This window comes from Ciconia boyciana, chromosome 2 (genome assembly GCF_034638445.1).
Source record: "Ciconia boyciana chromosome 2, ASM3463844v1, whole genome shotgun sequence".
NCBI lineage: Eukaryota > Metazoa > Chordata > Aves > Ciconiiformes > Ciconiidae > Ciconia > Ciconia boyciana.
Genome location: NC_132935.1, coordinates 169,050,891 through 169,071,893, shown reverse-complemented (window position 1 = coordinate 169,071,893; position 21,003 = coordinate 169,050,891). Strand labels below are relative to the sequence as shown.

Here is a 21,003-nt window from a genome sequence, read left to right as displayed (position 1 = left end):
ATGAAAAGAGGCTGTGCAGGCAGAGCAGCAACTGCGACCCATACCCCAGTCTCCTAGAAAGGGTGCAACTTTCACTCAAGCTATGGACTGTCTCACCTCTGATGAGAGAGAAGGGAGAAGACACGCAAAAGAGAACTTCTTTTAAGAGAGGAAAGAGCCATCCAAGAATCAGCCCAACTTCTTCCTCTCTGAGGCAGAGCAAGGGACTTCTGACTGAGGGCAGCTAGGTGTGCTGCAGGGAAATCCTGCTCCGGAGGGACCTCCTTCACAGCCGCATTCAGGGAGCTGACAGTTGCTTCTAGGCAGTGACAGTGCCCCTACTTGCCAGGGCCACCCCAGGCTCCGGAGCAGCTCCACAACAGCCTGCCTGCAGCATGGTGTCTGCTGCCAAGTCAGAGCAAAACACCTTCCACAACAGGGAGGTGAAGCCTGTGGGGAGGCACACTGCCCTGACAAAATGTCCTTGAAGGCCATCACCAAACCGAGGAGCTGGGGGCCACGTGGCTGCTCCGGGGCTCTCAGGAAAGCCTTGCTGTGAGCAGGTGGCCTCCCTGCAAGTACGGGACTTGGACTGTCCCAAGCCTGTCCAGAGACAGGAAAGCTTCTGGCACCCTGAAACGCAGAACGAGCAGGAACCTGGTCTGCTTGTACTTCTTTGCGTGTAAAAGAGGCCAGGCACTCCGTCCGGAGAAGCGAACGTCGCCAGGGAGCTTTTCCAGAGGCTGTCCAGCTGACAAACCCTGGGCTGAACAAGGGAGTTCTGCTGTCATGTCTCAGGGGAGGGGGGACCACCAGGAACATGGAGAAGCAAAGCAACATGCCACCCTGCCAGTGCCTTCTGAACCATTAACAGAGACAGCTCCTGCAAACCATGGATTCGACACTGCATAAAGAAGTGCTCTGCATATGCTGTGATGAAGACACAGATGCAGAAAGCTAGGGCTACCAAGTTGAAGAGAGTTTGCTGAGACAGCTCAAGTTTAGGATCAGGCATAACAATGCCCACACAATCAGGATTTAATTGATGCATAATGTGTGAACCATGTCAAAAAAATAAAAAGATTAAAAGTGTGAGGAATGAGATGGCCGATGCTGCAACACAGAGAACCTGCTACCCAGGAGGGTGAGCCAGGCAAGGCTGCCAGGAGTCCAGAAACCACTCTGAGGTACTCTCCTGGCTAAGCTGTGGATATTTCAGTAACCTTGTCAGCACATTTATGAAGCTATGACTGAGGGAAGGATTCAGTTCAGAAGAGGCTGTAGAGTTTGAGCTCCTGCCATAGCAGCTGGGACAAACCCTACGGATGTTAGGTGATGGACGCTAAAGCTCCTAGGAAGAAATCTTGCTAAACTGTGGTTTATATTTTACATACTCCCTGTAACCTCGTTTGTAATTTTTGCCTGGCCAGAATAATTTTCCTTAGCCTGTAAGTTTGCCTACTGTTCGAGACAAGTCAAGGTTACTGTCTTTCTTGAGTGACAAAGGACACAAGCATTTGAGCCTGCTGATGTCCCACAGACACCCAAACCTCAGGAAAGGTACTGGGGCTGAAGGGTGTCTAGCACCAAGCTACAAAGGCTCATGTGAGGGCTGGTACCATCCCACGAGTTTGGGGGCAGAGGAGAAATTCCCCCAAAGGCAGGCAGCAGCGCAGCCTCCAGCTACACAGGCAATCCTGAGCCACCACACCACTCAGCTGAAGCAGACTGCTCCAAGACTTCAGTAGGGATCCAGGGACCCAGAACAAATCGCAGGGATGTGGGAGAACCCTGACAAGATGACAGGTCTGGGCAAATACCTAATTTTTGCTCCTGGCAGCTATTTTGGTGATCCACCTGAACAACCATGTGTGGTTGCTACTGAAATCTAAGAGCACAGCGGAAGCTGAAAACTTAGTAAAACACATGTGGGACAAATCCTTCCTGTTAGTGTGTAATGGGCGGATATCATGAACTTCAAATAATATTGATAGTGCCATAGGGTGCCCGAGCAGGGAAGAACTCAGCTCAAGTTAAGATGTAGTAACTCTCGGCATAAAAAGGCATGAGGCAGAACAAGGAGTAAAATTTGGGAAGGGCTCTAAACGGAAGAGTGCAAACGAACAGCAGCCACCGACTCAGTGTCTGCACAGGAACAGGGAAGAAGCCAGAGGAGAGTACAGACCATGAAACGGAGGGCATCGCGAGCTGAGCGGGCTACGGGACACAGGCTTCCACGAGGAAACGCAAACGCCCGCTGCTTCAGCTGCCGAGACACACGCGCTGACTGAACTCTGCTGAAACGTGCTGCGACAGGCAGGGAAGCGCTTGTTACTGAGCACAGGTGAGCTGCCATTTGTGTTTTGTTTCACTTGTAAGCTTGAAGTTTCCAGTCCTTTCATCTGCTCTTACTAAAGTCTCGGTAAATGCACTTCCTGGTGTCACTGAAGAGCCCGTGCAGGACCGCAGACCGAGGCCATCAGAGTGAAGCCGTGACACTGGGCTGCCCCGTGCCAGGAGGGCAGCTCAGCAGGGCTGGGCACGGCCGGGCACCCAGGCAGCGCGGCAGGGCCTGGCAGCGGCTCCCAAGGCCCGGGGGACTACGCAGCTCACTCCACCAGCCTGCAAAGCTCAGCATGGGGTGCCTCTGTTACCTCCTGCCAGCTGCTGGGAACGAGTTCCCTGGCAGAAAGACAAACTTCCATCCCACAGCAAACAGGCAACGGTGACTCATCCCACAGCCTGGGGTACTCCTAAAGGCCTCTCTGAGTCCCTGAAGAAAGATGGAGAAAGGGGTAGCAACAGTAAGGAAATCAGGTGGAACAACTCTGCGAGTACTGCAAGCATCCACTGGCCCAAGAAGCTCCCACCCACACCCTGCAGGCAAGGGACAGGCAGCTGCCAGAAGGGAGCAGGGTGGAAGTCAAGGCCAAGCCGAGGAAGAGGGCTCCCAAACCCATCTAACCTGCTCGCCCAGTGATGGGTGCGGGCAGGACACAGGAGAGGAGAGCCCGAACCAGCAGGCAAGCAAGAGCTTTCCTTGGGAGCTGCAGGGCCCGAGGGATCCGAAGTGTCTGTTCAAACGGGTGCAGATCTGCATCCCACAAGCCGCTGGGAATGCCCAAGGGACAGACCTGGTGTCCCCAAGGGAGAATGCAGGACTCACAGGGCTGGCCCTGGCTCCTGCCACACCAGAGGACCAGGGAGATGCTGAACACGGTACTCGGGGTCACAGACCTGACAAGCATGTCGGGCACACTCGTGAGTGCTGGTGGAAAACCCTGATCACAGCTGACCTGTGACTACAGCTCCCTTCCTCTCTGCCTTGATGGGAGCAGCATCCTCTGAGGCACCAGGCACTGCTGTGGAATAAAAGCAAAAAACCCCAAAATTCCCAAAGACAGAAATGAAACCGGGGCCTTTGGCTGGTTCAAGAACTGTTTCATAAAGAGGATCATCCACCGTGCAAGGACACCAAAACAGCTCACACAGCACCGCTGTCACAGAGCCCTGCCAATCTCGGAACCTGGCACAAGCACAAAGGTTTGGAAACCAGCCACCACCTCACACCAGGATAAGAAAGTCCTCCAGACAGATGGGTGACAAAATCACCAGGGTCCTCTGGGGTGTCTCCTCTACCAGTAATTGCAATGGACTGGCCAGATTGTCAGGAGAAGCAATGGCCATTTCCAAAAAAGTTAGTTTGGCTCAACTAGCAGCATCAAACTACTTCCAGAAAAGATGTCCCCAGAACTAGGATGAGAGACAGGGCTGGACCCCAGCTCCTGCCTGCCATAAGCAACCCTTCGTGGGGACCACTTGTTCCCTTTTCCAGAAGACAAGTGCCTTCTTCACTGACAGCTCCAGAAGATGGAGCTGTCCCTGCCCGCACGGGCCAGGAGACCAGGCACCGAGCAGAACATCCTTCTCATCTCAGGCAGCACCACCACCTCTCTGGGCACAAAGCTATGAAGGGGAGCAGACCTCAACCAGAGCTACTGGCAGAAGGGAAGAGGGACAATCCAGGGGAAAGGGAATGCTGTTGCTAACGGTCCTCAGAAAGGCAGCCAGCTAAGGGGAACGAAACGCTGCCCGAGATGCCATAACTGCGTGGAAGGGACAGAGCAACGCTGCCACCACACACGGCCAGCAGCTGCAGGCAACACCTCAACACCCAAAACCAGGCCCTGCAAGGACAGAGCAGTGTACGGGCTCCTAGGGGCTCCTCCTGGCCAAGCGCTCAAGATGCAAATGCCAGTCTCGCTGTTCCCACAAGTGACACTGAGAAGAAGAGATCCTTCTGTCCCAGTGTCTCTTGCCTACATACACCAATACCTAGCTGCAGTACAAGGAAAACAAAAGCTCCTAACTGTATTCTTTGTCTGGCTTCTTTCCATCTCATCTCCATGTTAAATCCTGTGTTCCCAAACCCTTCGTTGAGATCCTTTTCCCTGTGCCAGTTTCTGCTCTCTTACTTGCAAAGGCAAGTAAGAAACCTTGGCGAGAGCCCTATACCCTCAGGTAGGAAAACACAGAACAAGGCACTTGCAAAGACCTTGTCACTCTCTTGTTCATCCTTCCTGACAGTGTACAGTCTGTCCACCTCCTCCCAGAGCTGCCCCACAGGGTATCTCAGTGCCAGGAGCAGAGGACACCTCCCAGGAGCGAGGCCACCATCGCCGAGCCCCACGAGAGGCTCCGGCACTTCTGCAGCCCAGACCTGGAGAGCAGCGCCCAGCAGGACTCTGGAGCTGTCTGCACCCAGCTCTCTCCTGTGGCAGGGACAGCTGCTCCAGCTCGTGCTGGAGACCATACCCTTTGGTGTGTCACCACCATCACAGTGCACTCCCGAGCAGCGATTCTGGGCTCTTTTGCATCCCCGCTGCAATAACTGCCTGGTCACTGTGCTCACTATTGGATGTGTGTCCTCCTGCACGGGCAGCAAGCCCGTATGCACCAGAGTATGTGGGCTTCTCTGCTCAGGTCCCTGTTAGAAACATCAGGAATCAGTGAATCTGTGTTTCCCAAAGCCAGTTGGATTTTCTCTGAGGACAGTGGGAAGCAGTTCCAGAACCTCATTCCTGAGCCCAAGTAAGAACGGGGAAATACTTCACAGCATTTTACGATCATTCACCAGTTCCGTTACTTCATACTCTATTTTAGGAGAAGTGCTTTCTGTCATGGAAGAGAGATGTGTACACACAACGGCAAAGATTACTGCAGCAGGTCACTGGGAACCGAAAGGGTTTGTGGTTGAGCCACAGAAGACCCAGGGAACAGAAATCCACTTTCATCCTCACTGTGGCGTGCAGGTTTGCTGAGCGCAGGAGGGACACAGTGTTAGACAGGCACAGAGCATGTACGGGGGAAGGAGGACAGAGGGAGGTAGCTCCAGAAGGACATGGCCTATCATTATTGCTGACACTGCTACAACCCAGGCAATCAATCAACATTCCTTGTTTCGAAAGGCCTCACAGTTAGCTGCAATTTCCTGTTAGCCGCATGCTGCATTACTTCCCTTTAACAGCTCTCGTTTCCCACCAGAACTACCTCGGTCCCTTCAGCAAAGCCCCAGAAGCACAGCAAGGTACTGAGAGTAAAGGTCCTGCCTCAGAGCCAAGGAGCCAGCGTTCACCTCTACGCAGACGTTGTCTGCAAACTGGGCTGAAAAGTACTCTGCAGAAGGAAAGGAAAGTAGGGAGGTTTCTGAGCAAAAACCTCTAACAAAGCTCATGACACGCAGTTAGAAACCTCTTCCGATGCCCAAAGGTTGCCTCCCCATGGCCAGTCTTAAATCCACCCCTTTTGTTCTAGCACCTTCTTTTCTTAAAAAGTTCACAGCTTTTATTTAACTTTTATTTAACTTTCTTAAAAAGTTCTTTCCTTTCACAGCTGTGTATTTTAGAGGTCAGGGTTGGTCCATTTCAGCCTTCACTTTCCTAAACTAAACAAGCCAAGTGCTTAACTTCCTCTTGTGTCAGGGTCTCTTTTCCCTCCCACTCACTTTCTCCTGTTCCTACACCAGTTTCAATGCATACCTACATGAGTGACTGGAATCAGACCGAGGAGTCTGGTATCCCCACACCCCTCCCACAGGGAACACGTTTTTATCTTCACTACAAACACGTTGCTTGGCACAGCGAGTGCCATTAGTATGTATTCGTTAGGACCCTTTTCTCATACTTTGGACACTGAAGAAAATATTAAACAAGTGTTCAGCTCCTCCCTGAGAAGCGCTGCCCTTGGCCATCTTCCACCCCGCTCTCCCTTTCAGTACAGACTGCCTCTCCTTCCCAACCGGTCTTTGACTGTTTACAATCTGTCTGCTAACAACATCCTCAAATTACCAGATACACTCAAATCTGCATTTTCCCTGGACTTTGCTCTCCACCTTGGATGCCTCCTCTTAAACTTCTCAAAAAGCACCCATATCCAGACATACTGCAGGGCATGGTATGGCTGTGTCCGTTTTGCAAGCAGCTCTGCTTGCATCCCAAGCTCGCTGGACACAAACAAGCTCTGATCAGAAAGCTACGCAGCTTCATCAGGGAGCTCTACCTGTCAGCAGGGCTTAGCCTCTTCACTTGCACACAGAGACTTCATCTGAACTTGCTGGTGTCCGGGTGACCTGGAGCACCAGGCAGCTGACACAGGTCTCTGCAAAAATCTGGACACACCTACTCGTAGCCCAGCTTTAGAAGCCTATACAGTCAGGTATAAACTTCACGTGGGTATTTAAAAATCATGTAAGAGTCCAACCAGTGGCTGCAGACAGTCCTCAAGTTTGTCCAGGAACAGTCCCCCCTGTGGTGGTGTACCAGAAGCCTTCCCCGGGCCGCGAGGCTCAGATACACGCTCAGGTTCAAAGCCAATCCCCTTATAAAAAAAAGCATCAGTCTGGCAGAATTTGTTTTGCTAAACTTGCTTTACATTTTCTTCAGTTTTACATGCTCCTCTGACTCCTTAGCTACCCTTTTCCTCAAAAACTGTTTCACGCACTGCTCACTGCTGAGGCAGCTGAGGGGCTCACAGCTGCTCCAGCTACGCCGTCTCCCCTCTTTCATGAACCCAGCTGCTACACTTGTTCCTCAGTCTGACAGCACCGCACCAGACAGACAGATTTCCTGAAGTCCTTGCTACAGATCCTGTAATTTCATATGCCAGGTGCTTCAGAGCTGGAATCTGCTGGCTTGACTGCCCCTGAGGAGCAGCAGAGTATCCCAGTATCTCACCTGCCTCGTCAGAGAGCCAGCTCAGCATTTGTGGGGTGCTGGAAACTGCAGCAAAGCCCTAATGCAATTAGGCGGCTGCCCAAAGGGTCTCCCCTTCACCAGCCGCTCACCGTGGCAGCCTGCTTTGGTTTCTGACCTGTGCCTCCTGCGTCAGTTCTGCTTCTCCAGAGTCACAGAACAAGCACCGCCGGCTTCATCATCCTCCCGGCACGGAGACCTCGGCAGTCCCTGCCAAGCTAATGTTGTGCCAGAAGAACAGCACAGAGCCCTTCCTCTGGCAGAGGGGAGGAGAACCTCCTCCTCCTCTGTGCTACTCCTTCATTTCACCACTGAATTCGACCTTCCACAAATACATCCCCGAAGAAGCCCACCTGTATATGCATGGAAGACCATCAGCTTCCCACTTCCAGGGGGAGCAGGACCGTGGGCAGCTGCGTCCACCCAGGCTTGCCTGCCCGGCCAGGGCAGCCAGACTGAGGCCCCTTTCACAGACCTCCTTCTGCTCTACCCAGGAGCTTCCCTGCAGACTGCCCACGGCTCCGCCGCCAGAGTCTGTAGAAGCACACCACAATCTTTGGAGACCATGAGCCAGACCCAACGGTTTAGACACAAAGCTTGACCTCAGGGCAAGCATCAAGCTGTTGTGGGCTACGGACAGAAGCTCCAGGGTGACAACCACTCTGCTCTTTCCAAAAGCTACTCCAGGGCAAAAGCTACTCCAAAGCTAGGCTAAATGCACTGTGTAGCGAGTGACCTGAGGGGATGTGGAGAAGCATGTGGGGTCCCTGGCTTTCCCTGTTCCCGTTTCCCACCTGGTTGATGTGAACAGAAGGAATGGAGGCCGCAGAGACAGACGAATGGCTGGGTGAATTGGGCAGGGACTTGCAGGGACCGATGGAAAGCTGCTGTTTCTTCCGTAGAGCCACCACCTTCTGAGCCACTAGAAGAAGGGAGAAAGGGACAGGGTCAGAGTCCAGAAAGCAACTTTCTCCACCCACGGATTTCTGGAGGGCTTCAGTGAGACCCAAACCCTTCATCTGACTGATGCCAACATCTGGGGCTCAAACTGCACCACCCTGTATTAATAGGGAGGATTTCCGCAGAACACCCAACCTCGCAATCCCCATTGCCTGCCGCTGCCACACAACCCAGCTGCAAGGGACAGCGTTTGCCCGTAGCTGTTCCAGCAGGCAGCAGGGCACGCTTCCCATGCTGGTCATGTTGAGTCCCCGAAGGCCACCCGCTCTCTTGGGTCTCACATAGAACAGTGACTTGACGTGGACACCAAGGAGCCACTCAGAGCCCTGGGCTGCTGCAGAAGAATCCGTGGGCAGGCAGAGTCACGTCTTGGTCACCCCCTCACAGCAGCTACAGGAGACAGTTACCAAACTGAATAGCCTGGGAAACACCACCTCCATCAACCTGGGCCCTTGTGACCCTCATGGTCTCCAGGTGTTCAAAAAACTAACATGAGGAACAACTTTCCCGGTTCCTGTGACCTCACTGCCTGGTGCCAACAGTCCAAAATTGCATTTCAACCTTCCCAATCTCCTGCCTTTTCTGCAAATAAACATGTCGACCAAAGAGCATGACAGCAAACAAGCTGGGCTCTTGGGGAATTCAGAACACATCGCCATTCCTCGTTTTCTGTTGCACACTGGCGGGGTACTCCCACCATCACAGAAGGAGGAACCTTTCAGATGAACATGACTGAAGGCATTGGGATCATCACACGTCCAACCCAGCATGCCTCATATTGTGCACCCTCACAATAAAGGAGCTGTCACATTCTCTTACCAGTAAGATAGAAGATGCCGCACTACAAATGTGCTGTGACTGAGTCCGTTTGGAAAAGTCAGATGCTGACAGCAACTGCAAAATCCTGCCACCTCACAGCTGCAGTGTCATGTCCCGTACAGAGACAGACAAAGGCCTGTTGGGCCACCGCTGCTACCTGCTCGTCTGATAAAGCTGGGAGCCTGTTCAGAGTCCCAAGCTAAATTTTAGTCCCATAAATAGCAGGAGCCCCTCCTACACCCACCAAACAGACCATACTAGCCTGCTGTTTTTCCTGCTCTCCTCCCCTCCATCCTCTCCTCTGGCCAGCTTCATCCACTGTTCACTGCATAAACCACCTCTCCTTCAAACACTGGCCAGGCACATTGTGTGTTGGCTGCCTGGGAAAGGCAGTCCAGGGGACTGGCAATGCTACAGGGATGGGACACGTCCTCTGCTGAACCCTCAGGACCCCACAGGGTCTGGTACACAACGGCTTTAACCTAGGCAGGTCAAAACACAGCCCGGCTGACACACCGCATGGTGTTTGGCTGTCTCCATGGAGAAGACAGCCTGGGAGGAGACGTGGAAATTGGGCAGGTCTGAGACATGGGAAATTCAAACACCCACCTCAGAGGAGCGGTTAGGGAAGGAAGAATTCGGAAATTCTCAGCAGAGAATAGGGCAGGTAAGACCTGTTCTACCACGCAAGCCTGCAGGGCTCATTCTTTGTGCTGCTAAAGTGATAATGAAAACTACCCGGCCAGACCCCAGACCAGACAGCTTCCCCGGTTCCAGTTCCGTGGAAGCGCTGACTTCAGGAGAGCAGCGCCCGTGTACAGCAGCTGACGGCCTTCCCCAACGGGACCAGCCACATCCCCACAGACTCAGAGGGCGAGTGCATCAGCACAAAGCAAAATTCCCATGACAGGACGCATGGACGCAAAATTCCTAAGGGAAGCGTTTTCAGGGATGCCACAACAGGCAGAAAGCCACTTTGCACAACAACGACATCTGAGCACCCACAGCAGAAGTCAGACAGTTCCAGAAACCTTACGCAGAGCGGAGTCCAAACCAGATCGGACATGGCAGGAGAAGGGAAGTCCTGCATGGCCACAGGGAAAGCTTTTTCACCTTCCAGGGCAGAGGACTTTATGCCATTCAGGACAGCTTCCCAGAGCTTCACTGGAGAAAGCAGATTCAAGGCAGGAGGTTTCTCAACACCCAGAATACGAGCAGGTCCAATTTTAGAGGAAGAGACAAGGTGAGAATGGCCTCTTGAAACAGGGAGGTTGAGAAGACCACCAGTGGGAAAAAAAGAGGAGGCCAGAAAAGATTCAGAAAAACTCGTCAGCAATTGCTGTCCTGGGCAAAAAGCCTGGCAAAGGCTCTGCCTTGTCACTCACACATTAGTGGTAACAAAGGAATTAATCATCAGGCCAGCAAGACCACACTGGTGGTGATAAAATCTCACCAACCCTTAACTGAGGCATCTTGAAGCGGCCTTCGCGTTTCTGCTTGCCAGGCAGAGATTCCTCCACTTCTTGAACATCAGCCAGGCTTTTTCAAGGATAATTTCTGTCATTCTCTAAGCCAGCATCTGGGATCATTTGCTTATCACAATTTCTTTGGTGGCTACAGGCAGCTCTGTGATGCATAACCAGTGAGCCCTGCCCTGGCCACGGAACCTCTGTCCAGATACATTGCTTGGCATTTGTTTGCCAAATGTCACATACGGTGCTCCTGTGCGTATTAGCACTTGAGCATCACACGGTGTTTTAAAGCATACCCCAGCATTCTGTCCTAGACGTTCTGGAGAAATCCCTCTACAGACACCGACAGGAATGGTCAGCTCTGGAAGGAGTACCTGGACAGAGAGGAGGTGCATGTGAAGGTCCTTGGTGACGCGCCAAGGACCCTAAGGAAAACACCTCGGCGTGGGGTGGCACCTTATGGAGTTGCAGGGCCTTGCACACCGCTCTGTGCACAAACTCTCGGCCTCTCCGTTGGAATTCTCCTGCCAAAGCATTCCTCAGAAGCATCACTCACTGCCCTGGAAGACATGGTGATGCTGTAAATCACCCCGACGGCCAGGAACAGACCAGCTCACACCCGAGCAGAAGGAGGGACACCCGCTGCCCAGCTGTCCCACTCAGGATGCAGAAACCCAAACAAGCCCCTAGGCAGGAGAGCCAGAACCACCCTTGGGCTTTCAAGCTGAAGCCCAAGTCTGCAGCCCTGCGGCTGAGAAGGAATGATGGAGAGGAGCAGCAATGCCGCCAGCATGTCAGCAGCAGGTTCTGGTGGGCCACAGAGAAGGTTGCCTTGCACGGCGTCCTGTTCTCTCTGATGCTCAGGGCCAGTGGGAGGAGAGGCGCGCGGAGGTGAAGCTAGAGAAGCAACCCACAGCACTGGGCAGCACACTGCTGTCCCTCCTGTGCCCTTCCAGGATTGGGCCTGGGTCACTCTTCCTCTTCAGGAACAACGCTGAGATAATCACTGCCAAGGGGCTCTCAACAATTTGCTCTCTAACCTTTGCTTGTTACAGAAATGTTCTGAAAATGAAGCCCAAGAGCTGAGGCACCCCCATACCCATGGCTTCTTGCTATTGTCCTGGCATCCTCTAAACTCTAGGAGATTTCTGCATACAGGAGCTCTGTGCAGGCAATTTTGAGAAGAAAGCTCTTTAACTGTACCTCTCCAGAGGCAAGAAGTCAGAAGGCACGGTCAGCACCAGCCTCCCACCTCACCAGGAGCTCTGCTGTGAGGGGGCCACACCGACCCACCCCTCAGGCAGGCTCACCCTTGGCGAAGTTCTGAAACTGCAGCTGGTGTCTGCTGGGCACTGGGCACTGCAGCACACAGCCCAGCCTGAGTCACTCTTCCTGCTTGTGCCAGGGTCATCTCCTCGCGATATCTGAAGCCACAGGCAGACTGTCCCATCTTTTCACAGAAGCAGCAACTGTGACATCTGGTGCTGGAAGCCACTTGGAAGTGATGAGAGAAGTGCAGTTCCCGCACAGCAAACAGTTTCCAGGGGGACTTTTGCCAGATCACACATGAGAAACCAGCAAGGAGAAAGTCACCCCTTTTCTGCATGCCATGCATCCTTTTCACAGTGACCTCCAGAAGCCTGACTGCCTGGACAAAGCCTTCACCGCTCCAAAAGATTCAACACAATTACAGTGGCACACACTGTAAAGTACGTGGTCTAGGTTCCCGCACAACACAACCACAAACTTAGCTTCAGACCAAATACCCAGGAACTGCTCTAGGCATGGAGGAAGGGTCTCTGCTGCACCTGCCTGAGCAGGAGGGAGGGCACCACAACAGCTGGAGCCACCCAATTCTTGGAGAACCTCTGAACAGTCGGTGAATGTGGAGATCCGAGGTTCTCCTTCTTGGAGCTTCCCCCATGCTCAGCAGCACCACGTGCAGACCCTGGGGCATTTGCAGAGCCAGCAGCCTGGGAAGGAAGAGTGCTAGCCTCAGCCTTCAACTGAATACCGAGAGGTAGGATGGTCACTCTGTCAAGCTGTCATGCTAGACCAGCACAACATTAACTCGCTGTCCAAACCCGTCAGTGATTGCTTGCTGTTAGACAGGACAGTGGCATGGAAGGGCTGTCTGGGAACAGAGGTGCAGCATACACTCTGCACAGCATGCACAAGCAAGCAAACCTTCGCAGTGAAAGTAAAGACCACCGCTTAGAGAAGTCTTCCTGTTTCTGCTGTGGAAAATCGACATCTTCCCCTGCCTGCATGGCGCAGGTCTACCACAATCTGGGCTGAGCAACTTGTGTTGGAGAAACCATAAAGATGAGGTCTGGCTGGTATCACCACGCAGGGCAAGCTCCTCACACAATTCACGACTGCCAGCACTCCGCCAGGTCCCCAGCCAGATGCATCAGGACCCACCAGCGCTCGTTAGGAAAAGCCGCTTACCCACTCTGAAAACGCCTCATCCCGTCAACTCAGCTTCATCTGAAACTGTATCCTGGAAGTTCCTGAGTAGTTCTCAGATGCCAATGACACCTGGGACCGACGTGTTGGGCTCAGCTCTCCTTAGCTCCTCGCCAGCGCCTCCTGCCCCGTTCTTTCCCTCCCCACCGCTGTGCTCAGGAGCGTCTGTGGTCCTGCTGTCGAGCAGGCAGGTGGGAGTACTGAGTACCTGAGATTTACTCCAGATCTCCTATGAGATGGTGGGTCCCTCTGCTCCATTTGAAACTCCCAGTTATCCCACTGCTTTCTCCAGAGCTCTGAGTAGCACACTCGGCAAGGGCATCGATACTGGCAAAAATGCACCGGCAGGCATGCGGCACCACGTGGCACACAGAGGCAGCCTACTGCAGGAAACGGCACGGCACAGGGAACCGCAGCAACGCAGGCAGCTCCTGCATACACAGACTCAAAGGCCAGAAGGATCTCTCCGTTTTCGAGGCTGACCTTTGCACACTGCCAGCCATTAAACTTCACCCAGCCTACGCTGCACCAGTCATCTGGGTATGCAGCGAGTCTCTTCCACAAAGGGACTTAGTCTGGATTTGGAGAAAGTACAAGAGATGCAGAACACAGCACTTCCCTATGCATTTTTTCCAACAGGTAATGAAAAGAGGGCTATTAACAAAAAAGTAAGGATTCTTTAAAATTTGAATTTGACTGGCTTTGGCTTCTAGCATTAACCCTCTGCTAGCATGCAGAGTCTTAGTATCTGTGATTTTCTCCCCGTGTAGACAGGTATGTAGATACTCTTATATTGTAATCAAGTCACCTCTCAGTCTTCTTTTTGATTTATTCAATAGATAATATCTTCTAGTGTCTCGCTATCAGGTATTTTTTCCAGCCTTTGATTAATTTTTGTAGCTTTTTTTTTTTTAAATCTTCTCAGTTTCTCTGTGTCCTTTCAAAGCGCTGACACCCGAGTTTGACAACACTCCAGCAACGGTCCTCCTGCTGCCCTGTACAAAGGCAAGAACCTGTCTGGGCTTCCACTCGGTGCTCCCCTGCTTACTCGCCCAGGGACAGCATCAGCCCTCCCGGCAGGGCAGCCCTTGCTCCTTGTTCCATACAGCATCAGCATTTGCCCACACTGACATCAGTTTTGTATGAACAGTCTCCGATTACCACAGTCCTGGGGGTCTTCTGGATTTCCTCAGCCTCACTGCTCCTCACGTGGACAAACCTTCTCCCTTGCCTCCATCCTGACCACATGTACAGGCCGTGAATAAACCCAGACAAAAGATGAAGCACAGCACTTTGCAGGCACTCACTCCTGAGCCTTCAAGCAGCAGCTCAAGGTCTACCACCAAGCTTGCTAAGCAGCGCTGGCGCTAGAAGCTGAGTCCCGGTCTCACATGACAGCTTTCATCTCGTGCATCGCACTGCTTAAAGTTGTGTTGTCTATGCTCCCAGGGTCAAGAAAGAGAAAAAATAAACCCAGAGCACAATTCATTCCATCTTGAGATAAAAAAGGATGAGAAGCAGCCTAACAAACAGCAGCACCTACTCCTGCAGTGCCTTCCCCAGCCCCTTCCCAAACCCACTGGCTGCTATTCCTCACTGTACTGTCCTTCAGAGAAGGGACACCACCGAACCACTTTGAAGGAGTAAGCTGAACAAATTTGGTGACACACAGTGCCAAATGCTTTCCGGAAGCCAGGATCAGCTGCACGCACAGCCCACCTGCTGTTGCTCTCTTCAGACTTGCCCTGCAAACCGCTGAGTGGGTTTAGCAGATCCTCCCCTTCCAGGTCTGCTGCAGTGTTGACTATCCTCAACTATTCCCAGCCGTTCCTTCCCACCATTCCTCCATTACTCATGAGGAGGAGGAAGAAGGGGACACTTACAAGCAACCTGCCCGACAGGGTTGCCTCAGTTTCCCCAGCAATGCAGAGGCTGCTGGATGCCGAGGGGTTCCCTGCCAGGGGCCAGGTGGGACAGTTTGAGAGGATGCTCTCTGGGCTGACTTCTCAGACCGTCTCAGAGGTGGACCAGCAGCAGGAGAGGGGAACATCTCTACATGCTTCTGCATAAGAAAAGCAGCATGGTGACTATGATCCTCAGCCCCACAACAGGAGATTACTGGAGGGTCACAGACTTATGTAGGGGAAGGAGGATCACCAGCTCCAACTCGGAGGATGAAGGAGGCACTTGAAGCTGATGACAGGCTCAGTCCTGTGCCTTGCCCTCAGACTATCTTGCTGTGCTGCAATGAACCAAGCTGGATTTTTGCCTTCAGTCAGTCCTGCTGCACTATTATTTCCAAACTTTCTTCCATGCGCCTGTTCCACTTGCCAACACTAACAGCACAGCTCTCCTCTCTTCCAAAAGCAACTCTGCCCTGCCCAGCCACTCAGCTCTGCACAGACCCGTCCTCACACATTGAACACAGATGCACTCCAGAAGACAAAAGCAGAGAAAGGGGACAGGGCAATACGCAGTCCCATTGTAGGGCAAGGTCTTGGTTCATTTAAGCAGACTGCAAACTCCTAGGACATGGTGTAGGCTCCCTCTTCCACCTACACACAGACACACACCTACACACCTTCCACCTACACACCTGCCACCTCCTCTTCCCCTGTCACGCAGACTCCTCTCCAAGTCTAAGCAGAAATACGCTTCCACACACTGTTGCCATGAGGAACAGCTGCCCCATCTGGCCGTTCAGTTGCTGTTCCCTTATCTCTAACACCCAAAGGTTCTGCTGTGCTTCCTCCTCTCCTCCACGAAAGGCAATCAAAACCCTCTCTGAAGCTGCACAAGTCCTCTGCAGGCTCACGCAGACTGCTGTGCTGCACAGGCCCACCACAGGGATGCAACCGTCCCCTGCAGCCGCTCTGCTCTCTGGAACAAGCGGCTACCCAGAGGACAGCCCCTGCAAGGAAGGCAGGAGAAGGGTGCTGCCCGGCCCTGCTCCGCGGTCCCTCGTGCACATCCACATGCAGTTCACCTACATGCCACACACAGAGGAATCCTTCCACACACACAGCCTGTCCTACTCCTTGGACCCGGTCTGCGTGTGTAAAGCAACAGCACTGCACACGAAGGTGTGCCCAACTCCCTTGGCCTCACGGCAGCACACCGTTCTAACCGAGAGCCGGTGGTTTAGGTAGTGTAAGCCCCCTCTCAGGGACAGCATTGCTGCCCTGTCTCGCCCAGACACCCTCTACCAGCTGCAGTTACCATCCTGGAAGACTCTCTCCACGTTCAGTCCGTAGGTGGCACAGGTCTCATAGTACGTGCAGCGCTTCAAATCATTGGAAAGCTTCCGTGCCCGAGAATCGTCAATGACCCGGGGGTTCGTGGCGCTGATGGCATCTGGAAACCAAAGGGAGAGGAGGTTAAAAAGCAAGCGCCCGTGTCCCATCTATCCACAGGTCCCAGGGCACACTCCTGACCTCCCTCCCTCCCTTCACACACTGGGATACCCACCTTCATAGTACACCCCCGTCCTAAAAATGCCTTAGATTCCAGACCCACGTTTGTAGAAAAATTGATTTGTTAAATGAACCTTTTTAAATGAACCATTTTTTAAATGAACCTTATTCAACTCTCCTAACCATCCAGCCACTGACGTTTCTGAAGACAGAGGGCAGAAACCAGTGGGAGGTGTGCCTGGCAAGGCAAGGCAGCCTGGATGTTAGGAACAGGACACACCACCACAATTTCACACAACCATGTCGTGAACAGTGCAGCTGTTGAAGACAACAGGACACTCAGTGACAGCAGACAGCGCTAGGGGCAAAGGTGTAAACAGCCTGACCTTGGGTCCAACTACAGCCTCATCTGCATGAGGATGCACAGTTTACAAGCGTTAGAAATGAGTAACATTGCCATCTGTCAACGTGTCACTGGTCATGGCTGCTGTTAGCGAGCAAGTGCACTCATCTGCAAGTCCGCCTCAGTTGCAGAGTAAAATGGATTTGCCAGTCTCGATCATTTTAGGTCTCACGGCCATATCCTACAGATTAAAGAATCAAAAGGGAGAAATCATCCTCAGTTAATTGAGAAAGACAGATCTGCTAGGATGTGCTCACAGTTGAGGCCTTGGCGGACAGCACTAAAAAATAGGCTTAATTTGTATCCCAGATGGCTGCTAAGTGCTCGCACGTTTTGGAAAAACTACCTTCCCAAGAGGCATCCGATTCCTTGAAGACATGCCAGGGACAAGCAGGGGCTGTAAATCATAGAATCATAGGATCGTTTAGGTTGGAAAAGACCTTTAAGATCATCAAGTCCAACCGTTAACCCAGCACTGCCAACTCCACCACTAAATCATGTCCCTAAGCGCCACATCCACACAGCTTTTAAATACCTCCAGGGATGGGGCCTCCACCACTTTCCTGGGCAGCCTGTTCCAGTGCTTGACAACCCTTTCGGTGAATAAATTGTTCCTAATACCCAATCTAACCCTCCCTTGGCACAACTTGAGGCCATTTCCTCTTGTCCTATTGCTTGTTGCTCGGGAGAAGAGACCGACCCCCACCTCGCTACAACCTCCTTTCAGGCAGTTGAATGAACCCTCGCAGGAGGAGTCAAAGGAGTACTGGGACTGGCATTGTAAAGAAGTCCCCCTCGAACTCTCCAGTGAGTTGCTGAGTGACTGTACCAAGGCTGTGGCCTCACCTGGCTCTAGGTGTGGGACAGCAATAATCACCAACCCCTCCGCCATATCACTCTTCCCCATTACTGAGCCTCCACAGCATACGCCTGCGACCCCAGCCCAGTCCTGAACCAAGATCACTCAGTCATAACATTAATTACATAGTCTTTAAATATCAAAAGTTTAACAACTTTGTTCTGCGCTTAATCTGGGGTCCAGAGCAGGCACCCCTGCAAGTCCCCTCCCGCTGTCACCGCCTGTCTTTCCAGCCTCAGAGCTTCTTCTTCGCCGGAACGGGTCGCACTGCTCAGAAACTGGCTCCCGCCAAGACCTTCTTCCCTCGCATCCTCTGTCCCCTGCTCCTGCTCTCTGCTGTCACCCTTACATCCAGACAACTTCTGCAGCCCCAGGCTCCCTCCTGCTTGTGCTTTACCATCTACAGGCAGTAAGGACACTCGTTTCGCAAGAGCAGAGCTCAGATCCCTGCAGCAATGCCCTCTGTGCTGCCCCTCCCTGCCTCTGGGCACCCACAGCAAGCCTTTCGGCGGCCGGACTGCCCCCAGCGCACGCTGCGCAAGGCAGGAGCCCCGGTCAAGGGCTGCCCTCTCTCCCAGCAGCCCCTCTCCATCGGCAGCTCCTTGCCCAGGCGTGTCCGGGGTGCCCAGCTGGGGCTCCAGGCACTGCGTCTCCTGTCTCCACCGGCAGCCTCAGCTGCGGTTTCGTGACAGCTCCCTCACGGCCTCGGCCTCGGTCCCAGTCCCAGCTGGCTCCAGTCTCCAGCCCTGGGGGGGAGAGGGGGCGCAGGGCAGTTCTGGGCTGCTGCTGCTCTACCCCACATCCACATGCGCTGGCAGCACCTCAGGGGAGATGATGCTCCACAGCTCAGGCCTCTTCTCAGCGTGCTAAAAGCAAGCTGCCATCCCCCCAAACCTTCCCTGTGGCAGCTCGTCCCAGAGGACGAAGGGCAATGCACCAGCAGAAAACCCTCCCACACCCAGCCCCTGACTCCTGCCGGGGCCCAGCTGCTGCAGGCAGAACCGAGGAAGGCAGGCAACGCCAGCAGGTTTGGGCATTTCCAAGAGGAAAGTGGCTCCATGAAGTAAGGCAGCTCTCGGCAGGAAAGCTGAGATGTTCTGCGAAGGAATTACTCAGCTCCTCCAGGGCCCCAGACTGGGGGCCTCAGAGTAACTCTGTCCGGCGTACGGCTTACAGACTGCGATCTCCCAACACACTCTCGGGGCTAGCACCCCGTGCTCTCTTGCCAGTGTAGACATGTCACCAGTGCTCCTGACCGAGGCAGGGAGGATGTGGGGAGGAAACCCGGCCGCCATGCTCTCACCCTGCGTGCCCACCAGCACCATCGGCACCTCCGCTGTGTTCCGGTAGCTGCAGAGCCGCAGGTAGTAGTTGTAGACTGTCTGGAAGCTGATCTCGTCCTCCAGGCTGAAGACAAACACCACAGCATCGACCCAGGCAGCAAACTGAGGGAGACACACCAACTGTTACAGCCCAGACAAGCGTCCCCGAGCCCCGCGCCCAGAGCCGCCAGCAAGGGCGGCCACACGGCTGGCGCGTGGGGTGCTGCGGCCGTGCTCAGCCCAGCGCACGCTCCAGGCCCTGCGCGCAAGCTCCCCGGCACCAGGGGGAGGCCCTGGGATCAACTGTCACCAAAGGGGTAGCCCCTCCTCAGGCCTTGCAGTCCTTGTGCTCTCCCCCGACCGGGATCCCGAGAGGCAGCCCGGGTAGGTCCCTCCCCAGGAGCCCTCCGAGCCCTCCGGCAGGACGGGGTGGGAAGGGACCACAGAAGGTACAGGTCTCCTACCTGGAGTTCGGGGGGGCCCCCTTCATCTCGAATCAGCAGCAAGTAACTCTGACCATCCACTACGATCTCCTTCTTAAATCGGCCACCTTGGGAAGAGAGCAAAGCAGCAGGTCAAGTGAGGGGGGGAGCAAGCAGAGGGAAACCCCTAACGAAGGCCAGGGGAGGCTGCAGAGTCCTGTGGCAGCGGCAGATGAGGTGCAGAGACGAGGGTCACCTTTAGAGCCGGGGAGAGGAGCGAGGACCCAGACCACCCCCCAGGCACCCAGGAAACCAGACCTTACCCTCGGGAGACTCCTCCTGCACGTAGGTGCCAGTCAGGTAGCGGTGCACGAGGGCTGACTTGCCGCTGGACAGGTTCCCCACGATGCCCTGAAACAGAGGCGCACGTCACCCGCTGCCTACGCACCCAGCACGCCTCCCTCTACACGAGGCCACCCCTGCGAGGCGAAACCACCAGTAACCGGGCGCGTGCTGATGACGGGCACGTGGTGATGGGATGGCACAACCCCGCTGGTACTCGGTGAGAAGCCTGGGGGCATTAACTGGTCTCAGTCAGGCAGAGAGCAGCAGGTACTGGGGCGCAGCCACCCAGACGGAGGGTGGTGAGGACCCTCGTCCTCCCCCAGACAGGCGCAGCCCTGTCAGTACCGTGTTAGCTCTTCTCACAGCCCTCCTGCTCCTCGGGGGACGCTTGCCCTCCCAAGCCACAGGGAACTCTGAAGGAAAAAAAAACCTCATCTCCCAGCCCACACATCCCAAACTTTGGGGCATTACAGCTCTTGACAGCACCCGCCAGAAGGAGGAGGAGAGCAGAGACTGGCACGCGTTTGGTACGGCTGCTGCTTCCAACACCAGCAGCCGGGAACAGCGCTGGCTCCTCGCTGCAGCAGTGATGCTGCTGTAGCAGAGCGCACCTTTCCCAGCGGAGCTGGCTGTGCTGCCTGCGCAGAAAGACACCCAGCACCAATTTTTAACCGAGTTGAAAAATAAAGATACCTAGCACTAGTTTTTAACTGGGTTGAAACACACTGGGCTAGGGGTCTGTCAGCCTGGATCACCCTACGAATTTGCTACAAAATGAACGCAGCTGTCCCAGGATGGGTCAGCCAGACAACCCAGTTTTTCCTAATGTCAGCATTTTCCCAACGATTTAAAAAACCTCCAGTGCCTAAGGGCTTGCAGGTGTGCTTGCCTGCTGATGGGAGGGCAGTCCTGCAGTAAAGGGGCATCTTCTGCCATCCTTGCAAAAAACCTAGTTCTGACTGGTCATCTTATATCCCACAGCTATTCCCCACATCCACAGGGACAACGCAGCTCATGGAGCGGGCTCTTGCGCTACTGAGCATCCCACCTTGTGCTCCTCTAGCCTCAGCTGCAGCATTGCTCTGATGGAGCTGGAGTCGAAACGCCGGGGCGATGCAGAGGCACCCTTCGCTCACGCTCTTCTACCTCCTCCTGATGCCCCAGGCCTGTGGAGAGGTGCTCTCGGCCAGGAGCCAGAAGAGCCGTTCCTAGCTCACTTCTTACACAGGCCTGTGCACCTCAAAACGCTGGTTGGTGAAGAAGGCGGGCAAGCTCCTACCAGCTGTTCAC

The 21,003-nt window shown here is 54.0% G+C and overlaps 1 protein-coding gene across 3 annotated transcripts in view; it reads right to left on the bottom strand.

Annotated features, from left to right (window-relative positions):
* AGAP3 (ArfGAP with GTPase domain, ankyrin repeat and PH domain 3) overlaps positions 1 to 21,003 on the bottom strand; it is a 156,791-nt gene that overhangs the window by 70,588 nt on the left and 65,200 nt on the right. For all 3 annotated transcript variants that reach the window (XM_072855019.1, XM_072855020.1, XM_072855021.1), the window contains exons 3-7: positions 19,692 to 19,779; positions 19,411 to 19,496; positions 18,928 to 19,069; positions 16,169 to 16,303; positions 8,024 to 8,151 (exon numbers count right to left, since the gene is read on the bottom strand). In XM_072855019.1, coding sequence (XP_072711120.1) covers positions 8,024 to 8,151; positions 16,169 to 16,303; positions 18,928 to 19,069; positions 19,411 to 19,496; positions 19,692 to 19,779 — 579 coding nt within the window. The remainder of the gene's footprint in view (positions 1 to 8,023; positions 8,152 to 16,168; positions 16,304 to 18,927; positions 19,070 to 19,410; positions 19,497 to 19,691; positions 19,780 to 21,003) is intronic.